The sequence below is a fragment of the Oncorhynchus mykiss genome, unplaced genomic scaffold (genome assembly GCF_057628025.1).
Source record: "Oncorhynchus mykiss isolate SJ-2025 unplaced genomic scaffold, ASM5762802v1 scaffold101, whole genome shotgun sequence".
NCBI classification, from domain to species: domain Eukaryota; kingdom Metazoa; phylum Chordata; class Actinopteri; order Salmoniformes; family Salmonidae; genus Oncorhynchus; species Oncorhynchus mykiss.
Window position 1 is genome coordinate 2,880,001 of NW_028322100.1, and position 17,500 is coordinate 2,897,500.

A 17,500-nucleotide genomic window follows, 5' to 3' on the forward strand; every position below is an offset into this window, starting at 1 on the left:
TCCAACTTACTGTGGTCAGGTCAGGTCAGGTCAGGTCGTCCCTGACTGTTTACGTACATTTCCTTACATTTGCTATCTCATGAACACAACCATGTATATTACTGTAGACCTGAGACAGGCCTTCCTCCCATGGCTGTGTCATGAACACAACCCTGTATATTACTGTAGACCTGAGACATAACCTTCCTCCCATTGGCCTTGTGTGGATGCTCAGCTATTCCTGTTGCTACTGGCCAGTGGTATAGCATGCAGTGTTATAACAGAAAGACTGAACGTCCCATAGTGATGTCATGAACCCATAGTAGTGCAGCTAGTCTGTTGTGTTGGAGGCCACATGGAATGGAAACCCAAGTGTTTAAAAAAAACTCAAGGGGTTTCTTCTCCTTCGAGTTGGTGGCAGCTCAGTTGTCACTAGTTTACATTGTCACAAAGCACTTTGTGTTAACAGTGTGGCAGCAATGGGCCGACATGACCTGGCTCCTGACACAGATACATAGACAGACTGTTTTAATGACTGGCTCCCCCTTTCACTCCTGTTGCAGGTTGTTGTATCAACAACGGTCAACGTGGACGGTCACGTCCTGGCGGTCTCAGATAACATGTTTGTCCATAACAACTCCAAGCACGGCAGAAGGGCTCGACGTCTAGACCCTTCTGAAGGTACGGACCCTCCTTATCTCTATCATGGTAGGCACATTCTACATGACTGTTATTTTGAAATGCTCTCTAGTTTCCCTACGAGCACATTCTACATGACTTTTATTTTGAAATGCTCTCTAGTTTCCCTACAAGCACATTCTACATGACTTTTATTTTGAAATGCTCTCTAGTTTCCCTACGAGCACATTCTACAAGACTTTTATTTTGAAATACCCTCTAGTTTCCCTACGAGCACATTCTACAATACTTTTATTTTGAAATACCCTCTAGTTTCCCTATGAGCACATTCTACAATACTTTTATGTTGAAATACCCTCTAGTTTCCCTACGGGCACATTCTACAATACTTTTATTTTGAAATACCCTCTAGTTTCCCTATGAGCACATTCTACATTACTTTTATGTTGAAATACCCTCTAGTTTCCCTATGAGCACATTCTACAAGACTTGTATTTTGAAATGCTCTCTAGTTTCCCTATGAGCACATTCCACAATACTTTTATGTTGAAATACCCTCTAGTTTCCCTACGAGCACATTCTACAAGACTTTTATTTTGAAATACCCTCTAGTTTCCCTATGAGCACATTCTAAATTACTTTTATTTTGAAATATTTTCTAGTTTCCCTATGAGCACAAGACCTTGAAAAGATGTTGAAAAGACTTATCTTCATTGTCATGTGGTCGCGGGGGGTTAGTTCTTTAGTTCCATCTCTCTTTCCTCATGTAGCTTGTCATCTTTAGCTCCTCTGGTAGCTGCTGAGATAAAGAGCCTTCTGGTGTAGTTCCTTCAGATCACATCTGTCCCTTTCTGGCTTCACAACGTACTTCTCTAATTCTCCATCACCTCATTGTATTTCACTGGTCAATTTCATAAACACATGTATGTAATATTTATAATTATTATAATTATACTTATTATTGCACTGTGTGAAATATGTAGTGATCTCTATTCACACATGTTTTCAATAGGGCTCTTGCTCAATGGCTTTCTAAAATAAACTTCAAATCTGCAATTGATTTGTGGTGAGGTCAGGTTGTTGTTACTGGGTTCTGTAGTGTGGGGTCAGGTTGTTACTGGGTTCTGTAGTGTAGGGTCAGGTTGTTACTGGGTTCTGTAGTGTGAGGTCAGGTTGTTCTTACTGGGTTCTGTAGTGTGAGGTCAGGTTGTTACTGGGTTCTGTAGTGTGGGGTCAGGTTGTTGTTACTGGGTTCTGTAGTGTGAGGTCAGGTTGTTGTTACTGGGTTCTGTAGTGTGAGGTTAGGTTGTTACTGGGTTCTGTAGTGTGAGGTCAGGTTGTTGTCACTGGGTTCAGTAGTGTGAGGTCAGGTTGTTGTTACTGGGTTCTGTAGTGTGAGGTCAGGTTGTTACTGGGTTCTGTAGTGTGAGGTCAGGTTGTTACTGGGTTCTGTCGTGTGAGGTCAGGTTGTTACTGGGTTCTGTAGTGTGAGGTCAGGTTGTTACTGGGTTCTGTAGTGTGGGGTCAGGTTGTTACTGGGTTCTGTAGTGTGGGGTCAGGTTGTTACTGGGTTCTGTAGTGTGGGGTCAGGTTGTTACTGGGTTCTGTAGTGTGAGGTCAGGTTGTTGTTACTGGGTTCTGTAGTGTGAGGTCAGGTTGTTACTGGGTTCTGTAGTGTGAGGTCAGGTTGTTACTGGGAGCTGTAGTGTGAGGTCAGGTTGTTACTGGGTTCTGTAGTGTGAGGTCAGGTTGTTGTTACTGGGTTCTGTAGTGTGAGGTCAGGTTGTTACTGGGTTCTGTAGTGTGGGGTCAGGGTGTTACTGGGTTCTGTAGTGTGAGGTCAGGTTGTTGTTACTGGGTTCTGTAGTGTGAGGTCAGGTTGTTACTGGGTTCTGTAGTGTGGGGTCAGGTTGTTACTGGGTTCTGTAGTGTGAGGTCAGGATGTGGTACTGGGTTCTGTAGTGTGAGGTCAGGTTTTTGTTACTGGGTTCTGTAGTGTGAGGTCAGGTTGTTACTGGGTTCTGTAGTGTGAGGTCAGGTTGTTACTGGGTTCTGTAGTGTGGGGTCAGGTTGTTACTGGGTTCTGTAGTGTGAGGTCAGGTTATTGTTACTGGGTTCTGTAGTGTGAGGTCAAGTTGTTACTGGGTTCTGTAGTGTGAGGTCAGGTTGTTGTTACTGGGTTCTGTAGTGTGAGGTCAGGTTCTTACTGAGTTCTGTAGTGTGAGGTCAGGTTGTTACTGGGTTCTGTAGTGTGAGTTCAGGTTGTTACTGGGTTCTGTAGTGTGAGGGTAGGTTTTTACTGGGTTCTGTTGTGTGAGGTCAGGTTGTTGTTACTGGGTTCTGTAGTGTGAGGGCAGGTTGTTACTGGGTTCTGTAGTGTGAGTTCAGGTTGTTACTGGGTTCTGTAGTGTGAGGTAAGGTTGTTACTGGGTTCTGTAGTGTGAGGTCAGGTTGTTGTTTCTAGGTTCTGTAGTGTGAGGTAAGGTTGTTTCTGGGTTCTGTAGTGTGGGGTCAGGTTGTTACTGGGTTCTGTAGTGTGGGGTCAGGTTGTTACTGGGTTCTGTAGTGTGGGGTCAGTTTGTTGTTACTGGGTTCTGTAGTGTGAGGTCAGGTTGTTACTGGGTTCTGTAGTGTGAGGTCAGGTTGTTACTGGGTTCTGTAGTGTGGGGTCAGGTTGTTACTGGGTTCTGTAGTGTGGGGTCAGGTTGTTACTGGGTTCTGTAGTGTGGGGTCAGTTTGTTGTTACTGGGTTCTGTAGTGTGAGGTCAGGTTGTTACTGGGTTCTGTAGTGTGAGGTCAGGTTGTTACTGGGTTCTGTAGTGTGGGGTCAGGTTGTTACTGGGTTCTGTAGTGTGAGGTCAGGTTGTTACTGGGTTCTGTAGTGTGGGGTCAGGTTGTTGTCACTGTGTTCTGTAGTGTGGGGTCAGGTTGTTACTGGGTTCTGTAGTGTGAGGTCAGGTTGTTACTGGGTTGCGTTGTGTGGGGTCAGGTTGTTGTTACTAGGTTCTGTAGTGTGGGGTCAGGTTGTTACTGGGTTCTGTAGTGTGAGGTCAGGTTCTTACTGGGTTATGTAGTGTGGGGTCAGGTTGTTACTGGGTTCTGTAGTGTGAGGTCAGGTTATTGTTACTGGGATCTGTAGTGTGGGGTCAGGTTGTTACTGGGTTCTGTAGTGTGAGGTCAGGTTCTTACTGGGTTCTGTAGTGTGGGGTCAGGTTGTTGTTACTGGGTTGCGTTGTGTGGGGTCAGGTTGTTGTTACTAGGTTCTGTAGTGTGGGGTCAGGTTGTTACTGGGTTCTGTAGTGTGAGGTCAGGTTCTTACTGGGTTCTGTAGTGTGGGGTCTGGTTGTTACTGGGTTCTGTAGCGTGGGGTCAGGTTGTTACTGGGTTCTGTAGTGTGAGGTCAGGTTATTGTTACTGGGTTCTGTAGTGTGGGGTCAGGTTGTTACTGGGTTCTGTAGTGTGAGGTCAGGTTATTGTTACTGGGTTCTGTAGTGTGGGGTCAGGTTGTTACTGGGTTCTGTAGTGTGGGGTCAGGTTGTTACTGGGTTCTGTAGTGTGAGGTCAGGTTGTTACTGGGTTCTGTAGTGTGTGGTCAGGTTGTTACTGGGTTCTGTAGTGTGAGGTCAGGTTGTTGTCACTGGGTTCTGTAGTGTGAGGGCAGGTTGTTACTGGGTTCTGTAGTGTGAGGTCAGGTTGTTACTGGGTTCTGTAGTGTGAGGTCAGGTTATTGTTACTGGGTTCTGTAGTGTGAGGTCAGGTTGTTACTGGGTTCTGTAGTGTGAGGTCAGGTTATTTGTACTGGGAGCTGTAGTGTGAGGTCAGGTTGTTGTTACTGGGATCTGTAGTGTGGGGTCAGGTTGTTACTGGGTTCTGTAGTGTGGGGTCAGGTTGTTACTGGGTTCTGTAGTGTGGGGTCAGGTTGTTACTGGGTTCTGTAGTGTGGGGTCAGGTTGTTACTGGGTTCTGTAGTGTGGGTTCAGGTTGTTACTGGGTTCTGTAGTGTGAGGTCAGGTTGTTGTTACTGGGATCTGTAGTGTGGGGTCAGGTTGTTACTGGGTTCTGTAGTGTGAGGTCAGGTTGTTGTTACTGGGATCTGTAGTGTGGGGTCAGGTTGTTACTGGGTTCTGTAGTGTGAGGTCAGGTTGTTGTTACTGGGATCTGTAGCTAGATCCTTATAAAAGCACTACTGTGGTGTCGTACTCATCAATGAGGAAACCAGCACAGCTGACTCCACATCAGAAGCCTGACTGATTGGCTGCTCTGCAGAGAAAAAGGGAAAAAAAAGAGAGAAAAATAAATTCGGAGCAGCAAAGTCTGGGAAACATAAATGCAGGAAGGACAGAGTTCAACCTTATGACCTTCCTGTTGGTCTCGGTTCAGTTCAAACACTCTGGGAAACGGGATCTTGTCAAACGCGTATTAGCTAGTTATCAGTGGCAAGTACAAGTGGCTGGGTATGTATAGTATGATGCTACCCAAACCTGTAACAGCACGAGGGTGTTGTTGTCTTAATTAGGCAGGGATTATCATAACACAATTGTTTTAATAATGCAACAGGAGAGGCGAAGCAAAGGCGTTATATCAATGAAATGCACTATATCAACCCCCAGAACTCTGCAGGGGAAGGAAATGACTAGGTTCTTTACTAATGACAAAACGGGCAGAGAAAGACAATCTAATAATTGATGGTTAGCCCTAAGCTGTGAAGTCGTTACCGCCTGTGACGTATTGTTTGTCTCCCTCTCTCTCTCTCTCCTTATCCACGGGATAGAAGGCGTGTTTTGCTTAGCAACCAGCTTTAATTAAGGGAGCAATTAAAGAGGTTGAGTCCCCCCCCCCACACTCTACCGTTGGTCTCCCCCTGTCTGAGGGGGTCCTGCGGGACAGGGGAACTGGCGTCTGCACAGCCTACTCACCCAACCCAACAACTAGATCAACCCACCCAACAACCACTGAATCACCTCATCTCATCAAAAAGCCCAGTGTGCAGCAGAGATCCTGTCCTTATGAATCTAGATCTGTACTGGTGGTTTTCAGATGATCCGTCTCCTGATCTGGAGTGTATCTCCTCCACCTTCCCGTTATTAAGTGAAGACCACACAGATCTATGAAGTGTGTGTGGATTGTGTTAGAGGGCAGACGTGGCTGGGTAGAATGGAACATTTCATGACGAAACATACTGTATCTAATATTTGAAACGCAGTCTCATATCACAGTCAAATCTCAGATTACTGATATTTTATTGTCTACCCATTTTAGAGAGACAGACAGACAGACAGACAGACAGACAGACAGACAGACAGACAGACAGACAGACAGACAGACAGACAGACAGACAGACAGACAGACAGACAGACAGACAGACAGACAGACAGACAGACAGACAGTCCTAATGTATAGTCCATGTTAACTATGCTGTAGATTGGCTACAAAGTCTGTACAGGAATACCTATTAACTCTGTTTATCTGCAATTCTGTCTCCCTAATACAACCTATTATCTAAGTTTCAAACACCAGCTGGATATAATGTATTCCAGGTGATGGTATAGTAATTCCCCCCCCTGCCCCCCTCCCTTACTCTCTCACCTCCACGTGTTCCTCAGTTCATAAAAGAGCCTGTAGTCGTCAGTAAGGGGTGTGTAAAGAGCGTCTCAGCGACCCTCGTCTGTGTCTACGCTCTACCGTGTGTGTATGTGTGTGTGTGTCGTACTCAGCGACCCCGGCTCTCTCCTCGAGGCCCTGCAGCGTGGATCTGATTTGCATGCCAAGTGGCTGTAACGCTGTTAGGTTGATGCAATAAAGACAAACGGATCCAGGCTGCAAGGCTTTAGCCAGTAAAGAGGAGCAGATGGCCCTAGGAGAGGTAAAAAAAGGTATAATCCCATCAGCAGCAGTATCAACCTGCCATCTGGAGACCACCGGCACAATTACAAGACATTTTTAGCAGGCAGAACAAAGGAAGTCCTCAGTACGTACAGCACAGCAGGCAAGATGAGACCTGTTGGTGTGTCTCAATACTGGAGGGATGAGGAGGAAGGTGACTAAGTCTGTGTACCAAAATGACACCCTATTTTCATATGAAGGGCACTACTACCCCATAGGACCTAGTCAAAAGTAGGGCGCTACATAGTGCCGTTTGGGATGTACGCTAACGCGGTGCCATGTTGCCTTGGAGAGAGGAGTGCTGATTAGAGCTTCACACTGAGAGGCAGGAGCTGAACGCAGAGAGAGAAGTACGAACCCAACGCCTTTGTTCAGTAAACCAGACACAGTGGGGACGTGGGGAGGTGAGCCGGGAGGCCTGGTAGGTTGTGGGTAGTCAACACCAGACACAGTGGGACGTGGGGACGTGGGGAGTTGAGCCGGGAGGCCTGGTAGGTTGTGGGTAGTCAACACCAGCCACAGTGGGGCGTGGGGACGTGGGGAGTTGAGCCGGGAGGCCTGGTAGGTTGTGGGTAGTCAACACCAGACACAGGGGGAGGTGGGGAAGTGAGCCAGGAGGCCTGGTAGGTTGTGGGTAGTCAACACCAGACACAGTGGTGAGGTGAGCCGGGAGGCCTGGTAGGTTGTGGGTAGTCAACACCAGACACAGTGGGACGTGGGGAGGTGAGCTGGGAGGCCTGGTAGGTTGTGGGTAGTCAACACCAGACACATGGGGACGTGGTGAGGTGAGCCGGGAGGCCTGGTAGTTTGTGGGTAGTCAACACCAGGCACAGGGGGACGTGGGGAGGTGAGCCGGGAGGCCTGGTAGGTTGTGGGTAGTCAACACCAGACACAGGGGGGAGGTGGGGAAGTGAGCCAGGAGGCCTGGTAGGTTGTGGGTAGTCAACACCAGACACAGTGGTGAGGTGAGCCGGGAGGCCTGGTAGGTTGTGGGTAGTCAACTCCAGACACAGGGAGACGTGGGGAGGTGAGCTGGGAGGCCTGGTAGGTTGTGGGTAGTCAACACCAGACACAGGGGGACGTGGTGAGGTGAGCCGGGAGGCCTGGTAGTTTGTGGGTAGTCAACACCAGGCACAGGGGGACGTGGGGAGGTGAGCCGGGAGGCCTGGTAGGTTGTGGGTAGTCAACACCAGACACAGTGGTGAGGTGAGCCGGGAGGCCTGGTAGGTTGTGGGTAGTCAACTCCAGACACAGGGAGACGTGGTGAGGTGAGCTGGGAGGCCTGGTAGGTTGTGGGTAGTCAACACCAGACACAGTGGGGAGGTGGTGAGGTGAGCCGGGAGGCCTGGTAGGTTGTGGGTAGTCAACACCAGGCACAGGGGGACGTGGGGAGGTGAGCCGGGAGGCCTGGTAGTTTGTGGGTAGTCAACACCAGGCACAGGGGGACGTGGGGAGGTGAGCCGGGAGGCCTGGTAGGTTGTGGGTAGTCAGTACCAAATATTTCTCTCCGCTCTCTCTCTTCCTCTCTTGGCTCCTTGTTGACTGTACACTTGAAGCACAACAAAGCCAGAGATTCGTTGGAGTGTGACAATTGATGTTGAGATAAGACACATGCAGGCGCCGAACCGCTTCCAGAAGACTTGGGGTTAGGACAAAAATCAGAAGAGAGCTGGCAAGCAGGGAGGAAGTGGTGTATTAGTCGTTAGCTAGTCGTTAGCTAGTCGTTAGCTAGACGTTAGCTAGTCGTTAGCTAGACGTTAGCTAGTCGTTAGCTAGTCGTTAGTTAGTCGTTAGCTAGTCGTTAGCTAGTCGTTAGCTGGTCGTTAGTTAGTCGTTAGCTGGTCGTTAGCTAGTCGTTAGCTAGTCGTTCGCTAGACGTTAGCTAGTCGTTAGTTAGTCGTTAGCTAGTCGTTAGTTAGTCGTTAGTTAGTCGTTAGCTAGTCGTTAGCTAGTCGTTAGCTAGTCGTTAGCTAGTCGTTAGCTAGTCGTTAGTTAGTCGTTAGCTAGTCGTTAGCTAGTCGTTAGTTTGTCGTTAGCTAGTGAACAATACAATAAATTATCCCATAACTGACATAAAAATGTAGAGGAAAACATTTGATGAATATTGTTTAATATATTATATACTAAATATAGGTCCTTTATGATTTTAAATTAAAATTAAAAAAACAATCCGACTACTTAGAATAAGTTGTACCTAGCCTGGTACTCCTGTGTGTTGGGTGATCTTGGCTCCAGAACAGCCTACCTAGCCTGGTATCCCTGTATGTTGGGTGAACTTGGCATCAGAACAGCCTACCTAGCCTGGTATTTCTGTATTTTGGGTGAACTTGGCATCAGAACAGCCTACCTAGCCTGGTATCCCTGTAAGTTGGGTGATCTTGGCATCAGAACAGCCTACCTAGCCTGGTATCCCTGTATGTTGGGTGATCTTGGCTCCAGAACAGCCTACCTAGCCTGGTACTCCTGTATGTTGGGTGAACTTGGCATCAGAACAGCCTACCTAGCCTGTTATTCCTGTATGTTGGGTGGACTTGGCTCCAGAACAGCCTAACTAGCCTGGTACTCCTGTATGTTGGGTGAACTTGGCATCAGAACAGCCTGCCTAGCCTGGTATTCCTGTATGTTGGGTGAACTTGGCATCAGAACAGCCTGCCTAGCCTGGTACTCCTGTATGTTGGGTGGACTTGGCTCCAGAACAGCCTAACTAGCCTGGTACTCCTGTATGTTGGGTGGACTTGGCTCCAGAACAGCCTACCTAGCCTGGTATCCCTGTATGTTGGGTGAACTTGGCATCAGAACAGCCTACCTAGCCTGGTATCCCTGTATGTTGGGTGAACTTGGCATCAGAACAGCCTACCTAGCCTGGTACTCCTGTATGTTGGGTGAACTTGGATTCAGAACATCCTACACCAGACTGGTCCTGTTCCAGCCCGTCCGTCTCTCTCTCGCTGGCTGACTGCGTACGTCTGCTCTCTCCAATTTCCATCATCTGCTTGAGGGCATTGTGCACGTATATCATTAGATGGCTAACGCTGTCTGTGTAATTTGGTTCGCCATGCTCCCCATTGAACACATGTCCCCCCCTTCTATATGTGCATTGAAAATGTATGCTAATCACGGGCAGAATGGAGGTGGCTCATGCACGGCTCGGTTTAGAGCAACCCCGGCCCCCCCAGCCTCGGCCCCCGTCTCTCCCGTCTCCACGCTAGCCGCCAACGGGGGAAGCATTGCGAAATTCGAGTCGGTGTGTGTGTGTGTGTGGCTGTCTGAAGCCCCAGCTGCCAGCCAGCTCCTCTTGTGCCTCTGCTCTGCCCAGTCCACCCCCCACCCCCATCCCCACCCAGCCTCTTCTCCGTAACCCCCCCACCTGCCTCCCTTCAGCCCCCCAACAACCCCCCACCACAACCTACCCTTCCTTCCTTCTGTCCGTCCGTCCGTCCACCCCTCCTTCCCTCCCTCCCTCTCACCTACAGACAGTAAATTTGTTTACTGTAATTTTTGGTGAATTATTTGCTATAATTGGCTTCGCTGATGAAGGTCAGTCCCTTTGAGGAGTCTTGTCTGTCTTTAGAGAGTTGATGCTTTTTCAAACGCTCCTGCCTGCAATTAAGAAAAGCAAATGTCACTCGCAAGCCTTAGAAATGAAAATTTGTATGAACTTATTAGCATGGAGTCAACAGTGCCAGTTAAGGGCAGCCCTCCCTCCCTCCCTCCCTCCCTCCCTCCCTCTCTCTCTCTCTCTCTCTCTCTCTCTCTCTCTCTCTCTCTCTCTCTCTCTCTCTCTCTCTCTCTCTCTCTATGCCTCCCTCGCCTCCCTCCCTCCCCCCTCCGCCCTCCTTCCCACCATCTCTCTCCCTCCCTCCCTCCCTCCCTCCCTCCCTCCCTCCCTCCCTCCCTCCCTCCCTCCCTCCCTCCCTCCCTCCCTCCCTCCCTCCCTCCCTCCCTCCCGTGGCGGTGTGTGTGTGTGTGTGTGCTGTGGGCTCATGGCCCCTCTGCTACACAGGGAGATGCTCGTGGAATGAGCAAATACAACCTCGGCTGGTCCAACATTAAAGCAAACAAAGACTGGGGCCTTGTCTGGAGTGTAGAACACAACAATACCTAATGGTGATTAACCTGGCTGGCTGGCAGAGAGCTAGCTGAGGGAAAGAGAGGGGGAAATCAATGCATGATGGCAATGATTATATCGTCTCATTATTGATCATATGTACGCCTTATAATTATAACCCATTGTTATTTTATCAGTATTTTATCATTTATATTTTTATTAATAACAGATATATTTAAAAAAAAAAAATCCACATATTTGTTTTTAACATACATTAGTTTTTGTGCTGTTTTTATATAAACTGAATTGCAATGATTGAAAGATTGGTGTTACTGTGGTAGCTATTATAAACTCAGACATCTTAGTTATAACAACGATGTTACAGTGGTACAGGATGAAAGCGGGTATAAACTCAGACATCTTAGCTATAACAACGATGTTACAGTGGTACAGGATGATAGCTATTATAAACTCAGACACCTTAGCTATAACAACGATGTTACAGTGGTACAGGATGAAAGCGGGTATAAACTCAGACATCTTAGCTATAACAACGATGTTACAGTGGTACAGGGTGATAGCTATTATAAACTCAGACACCTTAGCTATAACAACGATGCTACAGTGGTACAGGATGAAAGCGGGTATAAACTCAGACATCTTAGCTATAACAACGATGTTACAGTGGTACAGGATGATAGCTATTATAAACTCAGACATCTTAGTTATAACAACGATGTTACAGTGGTACAGGATGATAGCTATTATAAACTCAGACATCTTAGCTATAACAACGATGTTACAGTGGTACAGGATGAAAGCTATTATAAACTCAGACACCTTAGCTATAACAACGATGTTACAGTGGTACAGGATGATAGCTGGTATAAACAACAGACACCTTAGGTACAACTACCCCAATTACACTAAAAGGTACTACAGATGACAAAAACATCCTTTTGTGAATTATTTACAAGGCTTTGTGGCTTTACAGTTCCAAGCACCTTTCCATTGTCTCTCCTTCTATCCCCGGTCAACAACAATAAGAGAGATGGACAGATTAAATAAATAAATAAACCTTTAAAATGAAGGAGCAGTTAATGTAGAGGGTGGAGGAGTGAGAGTGGGGGAGGAAATCCATTACTGTTAGTCACCTCCCTCCCACTGACCGTTTAGCAACAGGAAATAGAGCAGGAGAAATGAGGAGCGTCAAATAAACAGACAGAGTGTACATCTTTAGGTATCTAGTCTCTTTGTCGCAGAATCTGCATTCCAGAATGCTCATCGAAGCAGGGGCCAGAGGAAGTCTGGGTGTTGAAGAAGGTGTGATAAAAGAGAGAGAGAACTCTGTGCCTGACTGTTTGCCTCAGTGATGGCTACTGGTGGTCCGGAGCTTGCTAGCACTTCTGATATTTTTTAAATATTAACTACCAGTCAAAAGTTTTAGAACACCTACTAGATTCAAGTTTTTTTTAAAAATGTATTTGTATTTATTTTTAAAACTATTTTCTACATTGTAGAATAATAGTGAAGACATCAACGCTGAAATAACACATATGGAATCATGTAGTAACCAAAAAAGTGTTAAACAAATCAAAATAGATTTTATCATCGAAATTCTTCAAATAGCCACCCTTTGCCTTGATGACAGCTTTGCAAACTCATGGCATTCTCTCAACCAGCTTTATTAGATAGTCACCTGGAATGCATTGCAATTAACAGGTGTGCCTTCTTAAAAGTTAATTTGTGGAATTTCTTTCCTTCTTAATGTGTTTCAGCCAATCAGTTGTGTTGTAACAAGGGGGGGGGGGGGGGGACCTTGTCGCACCTTGACTACTGTTCAGTCGTTTGGTCAGGTGCCACAAAAAAAGGACTTAGGAAAATTGCAATTGGCTCAGAACAGGGCAGCTCAGCTGGCCCTTGGATGTACACAGAGAGCTAGCATTAATAATATTCTTGTCAATCTCTCATGGCTCAAAGTGGAGGAGAGATTGACTTCATCACTACTTGTATTTATGAGAGGTATTGACATGTTGAATGCACCGAGCTGTCTGTTTGAACTACTGGCACACAGCTCGGACACCCATGCATACCCCACAAGACATGCCACAAGAGGTTTATTCACAGTCCCCAAGTCCAGAACAGACTATGGGAGGTGCACAGTACTACATAGAGCCATGACTACATGGTACTCTATTCCACATCAGGTAACTGATTCAGCTGTACAATTAGATTTAAAAAACAGACAAAAAAACCTTATGGAACAGCGGGGACTGTGAAGCACCACACACACACACACACACACACACACACACACACACACACACACACACACACACACACACACACACACACACACACACACACACACACACACACACACACACACACACACACACACACACAATAGCATACGCACTACACACATATGTACACATGGATTTTGTACTGTATATATCTGGTGGAGTAGGGGCCTGAGGGCACACGGTCTGTGAATGTATTGTGATGTTTTTTAAATGGTATAAACTGCTTTAATTTCGCTGGACCCCAGGAAGAGTAGCTGCTGTCTTGGCAGCAGCTAATGGGGATCCATAATAAACCCCAGGAAGAGTAGCTGCTGCCTTGGCAGGAACTAATGGGGATCCGTAATAAACCCCAGGAAGAGTAGCTGCTGTCTTGGCGGGAACTAATGGGGATCCATAATAAACCCCAGGAAGAGTAGCTGCTGCCTTGGCAGGAACTAATGAGGATCCATAATAAACCCCATGAAGAGTATCTGCTGCCATGGCAGGAACTAATGGGGATCCATAATAAACCCCAGGAAGAGTAGCTGCTGCCTTGGCAGGAACTAATGGGGATCCATAATAATCCCCAGGAAGAGTAGCTGCTGTCTTGACAGGAACTAATGGGGATCCATAATAAACCCCAGGAAGAGTAGCTGCTGCCTTGGCAGGAACTAATGGGGATCCATAATAAACCCCAGGAAGAGTAGCTGCTGCCTTGACAGGAACTAATGGGGATCCATAATAAACCCCAGGAAGAGTAGCTGCTGCCTTGGCAGGAACTAATGGAGATCCATAATAAACCCCAGGAAGAGTAGCTGCTGCCTTGGCAGGAACTAATGGGGATCCATAATAAACCCCAGGAAGAGAAGCTGCTGCCTTGGCAGGAACTAATGGGGATCCATAATAAACCCCAGGAAGAGTAGCTGCTGCCTTGACAGGAACTAATGGGGATCCATAATAAACCCCAGGAAGAGTAGCTGCTGCCTTGACAGGAACTAATGGGGATCCATAATAAACCCCAGGAAGAGTAGCTGCTGCCTTGGCAGGAACTAATGGGGATCCATAATAAACCCCAGGAAGAGTAGCTGCTGTCTTGGCCCCAGCTAATGGGGATCCATAATAAACCCCAGGAAGAGTAGCTGCTGTCTTGGCAGGAACTAATGGGGATCCATAATAAACCCCAGGAAGAGTAGCTGCTGTCTTGGCCCCAGCTAATGGGGATCCATAATAAACCACAGGAAGAGTAGCTGCTGTCTTGGCCCCAGCTAATGGGGATCCATAATAAACCCCAGGAAGAGTAGCTGCTGTCTTGGCCCCAGCTAATGGGGATCCATAATAAACCACAGGAAGAGTAGCTGCTGTCTTGGACCCAGCTAATGGGGATCCATAATAAACCCCAGGAAGAGTAGCTGCTGTCTTGGCCCCAGCTAATGGGGATCCATAATAAACCACAGGAAGAGTAGCTGCTGTCTTGGCCCCAGCTAATGGGGATCCATAATGAATTCAAATACAAAAGTCAGTCAATACAGAACATTTCAAGAACTTTCAAAGTTTCTTCATGTGTAGTTGCAAAACCCATCGAACGCTATTATGAAACTGTCTCTCACGAGGACCGCCACAGGAAAGGAAGACCCAGAGTGACCTGTCTCTCATGAGGACCGCCCCAGAAATGAAGACCCAGAGTGACCTGGCTCTCACGAGGACCGCCCCAGAAATGAAGACCCAGAGTGACCTGGCTCTCACGAGGACCGCCCCAGAAATGAAGACCCAGAGTGACCTGTCTCTCATGAGGACCGCCACAGGAAAGAAAGACCCAGAGTGACCTCTGCTGCAAAGGATAAGTTCATTAGAGTTAACTGGCTCTCACGAGGACCGCCACAGGAAATGAAGACCCAGGTTTACCTCTGCTGCAAAGGATAAGTTCTTTAGAGTTAACTGGCTCTCATGAGGACCGCCACAGGAAAGGAAGACCCAGAGTGACCTCTGCTGCAAAGGATAAGTTCATTAGAGTTAACTGGCTCTCACGAGGACCACCACAGGAAATGAAGACCCAGGTTTACCTCTGCTGCAAAGGATAAGTTCATTAGAGTTAACTGGCTCTCACGAGGACCGCCACAGGAAATGATGACCCAGGTTTACCTCTGCTGCAAAGGATAAGTTCATTAGAGTTAACTGGCTCTCACGAGGACCACCACAGGAAAGGAAGACCCAGAGTGACCTCTGCTGCAAAGGATAAGTTCATTAGAGTTAACTGGCTCTCACGAGGACCGCCACAGGAAATGAAGACCCAGGTTTACCTCTGCTGCAAAGGATAAGTTCATTAGAGTTAACTGGCTCTCACGAGGACCGCCACAGGAAATGAAGACCCAGGTTTACCTCTGCTGCAAAGGATAAGTTCATTAGAGTTAACTGGCTCTCACGAGGACCGCCACAGGAAATGAAGACCCAGGTTTACCTCTGCTGCAAAGGATAAGTTCATTAGAGTTAACTGGCTCTCATGAGGACCGCCACAGGAAAGGAAGACCCAGAGTTACCTCTGCTGCAAAGGATAAGTTCATTAGAGTTAACTGGCTCTCACGAGGACCGCCCCAGAAATGAAGACCCAGAGTGACCTCTGCTGCAAAGGATAAGTTCATTAGAGTTACCAGCCTCAGAAATTGCAGCCCAACTAAAACACTTCACAGAGTTCATGTAACAGACACATCTCAACATCAGTTGTTCAGAGGAGACTGTGTAAATTGCTACAAAGAAACCACTACTAAACGACACCAATAATAAGAAGAGACTTGATTGGGCCAAGAAACACAAGCAATGGACATTAGACTGGTCAAAAGTTGTCCTTTGGTCTGGAGTCCAAATTGGAGATTTTTGGTTCCAACCGCTGTGTCTTTGTGAGACACGGTGTGGGTGAACGGATGATCTCCACATGTGTATTTTCCACCGTAAAGCATGGAGGAGGAGGTGTTATGGTGTGGGGGTGACACTGTCTGTGACACTGTCTGTGATTTATTTAGAATTCAAGGCACACTTAACCAGCATGGCTACCACAGCATGCTGCAGCGATACGCCATCCCATCTGGTTTGGGCTTAGTGGGACTATCATTTGTTTTTCAACAGGATAATGACCCAACACACCTCCAGACTATGTAAGGGCTATTTGACCAAGAAGGAGAGTGATGGAGGGCTGCATCAGATGACCTGGCCTCCACAAGCCCCCATCCTCAACCAACTTGAGATGGTTTGGAATTAGTCGGACTGCAGAGTGAAGGAAAAGCAGCCAACAAGTGCTCAGCATATGTGGGAACTCCTTCAAGACTGTTGGAAAAGCATTCCAGGTGAAGCTGGTTAAGAGAATGCCAAGCGTGTGCAAAGCTGTCATCGAGGCAAAAGGGTGGCTATTTGAAAAATCTAAAATATACAATATATTTTGATTCGTTTAACACTTTTATTTGGGTTACCACATGATTCCGTATGTGTTATTTCATAGTTTTGATGTCTTCACAAATATTTCCACAAAGTAGAAAGTCGTAATAAAAATAACGAAAAACCCTTGAATGAGTAGGTGTTGTAAAACATGTGACCTGATAGTGCTACATGTTCCAGAGGCGTATTCGACTCGAACGCTGGAGGCCTGGAGATGCTAAACGTGGTTATGTTAGTTAACGTGACAATAACCGGCTGACAGAAATGTCATGACCGCCACAGCCCTAGTAACAGCCCCTAGTAACAGCCCCTAGTAACAGCCCCTAGTAACAGCCCCTAGTAACAGCCCTAGTAACAGTCCCTAGTAACAGCCCCTAGTAACAGCCCAAGTAACAGCCCCTAGTAACAGCCCTAGTAACAGTCCCTAGTAACAGCCCCTAGTAACAGCCCTAGTAACAGCCCCTAGTAACAGCCCTAGTAACAGCCCTAGTAACAGCCCCTAGTAACAGCCCCTAGTAACAGCCCCTGGTAACAGCCCTAGTAACAGTCCCTAGTAACAGCCCCTAGTAACAGCCCTAGTAACAGCCCTAGTAACAGCCCCTAGTAACAGCCCTAGTAACAGCCCCTAGTAACAGCCCTAGTAACAGCCCCTAGTAACAGCCCTAGTAACAGACATATTTTCCCTGACCACCACAGCCCTAGTAACAGCCCTAGTAACAGCCCCTAGTAACAGCCCTAGTAACAGCCCTAGTAACAGTCCCTAGTAACAGCCCCTAGTAACAGCCCTAGTAACAGCCCCTAGTAACAGTCCCTAGTAACAGCCCCTAGTAACAGCCCTAGTAACAGTCCTAGTAACAGCCCCTAGTAACAGCCCTAGTAACAGCCCCTAGTAACAGCCCTAGTAACAGCCCCTAGTAACAGCCCCTAGTAACAGCCCCTAGTAACAGCCCTATTTTCCCTGACCACCACAGCCCTAGTAACAGCCTCTAGTAACAGCCCTAGTGACAGCCCTAGTAACGGACATATTTTCCCTGACACACCGTTTGCTACACAAAGCCATTTTTCCCCCTCTGGATTTCTGTAGCTAGAACAAACCAATAGTTTTTGTCTGCCTTTTTGCCTTGTAAAACCAGTCAATTAGTTTTGTATTTTTTTATTATTATTATTATAATTTTTTACCTTTATTTAACTAGACAAGTCTTATTTTCAATTACAGCCTAGGAACAGTGGGTTAACTGCCTGT

At 47.1% G+C, this 17,500-nt stretch overlaps 1 protein-coding gene across 23 annotated transcripts in view; it reads left to right on the forward strand.

Annotated features, from left to right (window-relative positions):
• Window positions 1-17,500, forward strand: part of LOC110531613 (transcription factor COE3) — a 218,876-nt gene that overhangs the window by 129,072 nt on the left and 72,304 nt on the right. For all 23 annotated transcript variants that reach the window (XM_090228834.1, XM_090228832.1, XM_090228847.1 and 20 more), the window contains exon 8: window positions 543-660. In XM_090228834.1, coding sequence (XP_090084960.1) covers window positions 543-660 — 118 coding nt within the window. The remainder of the gene's footprint in view (window positions 1-542; window positions 661-17,500) is intronic.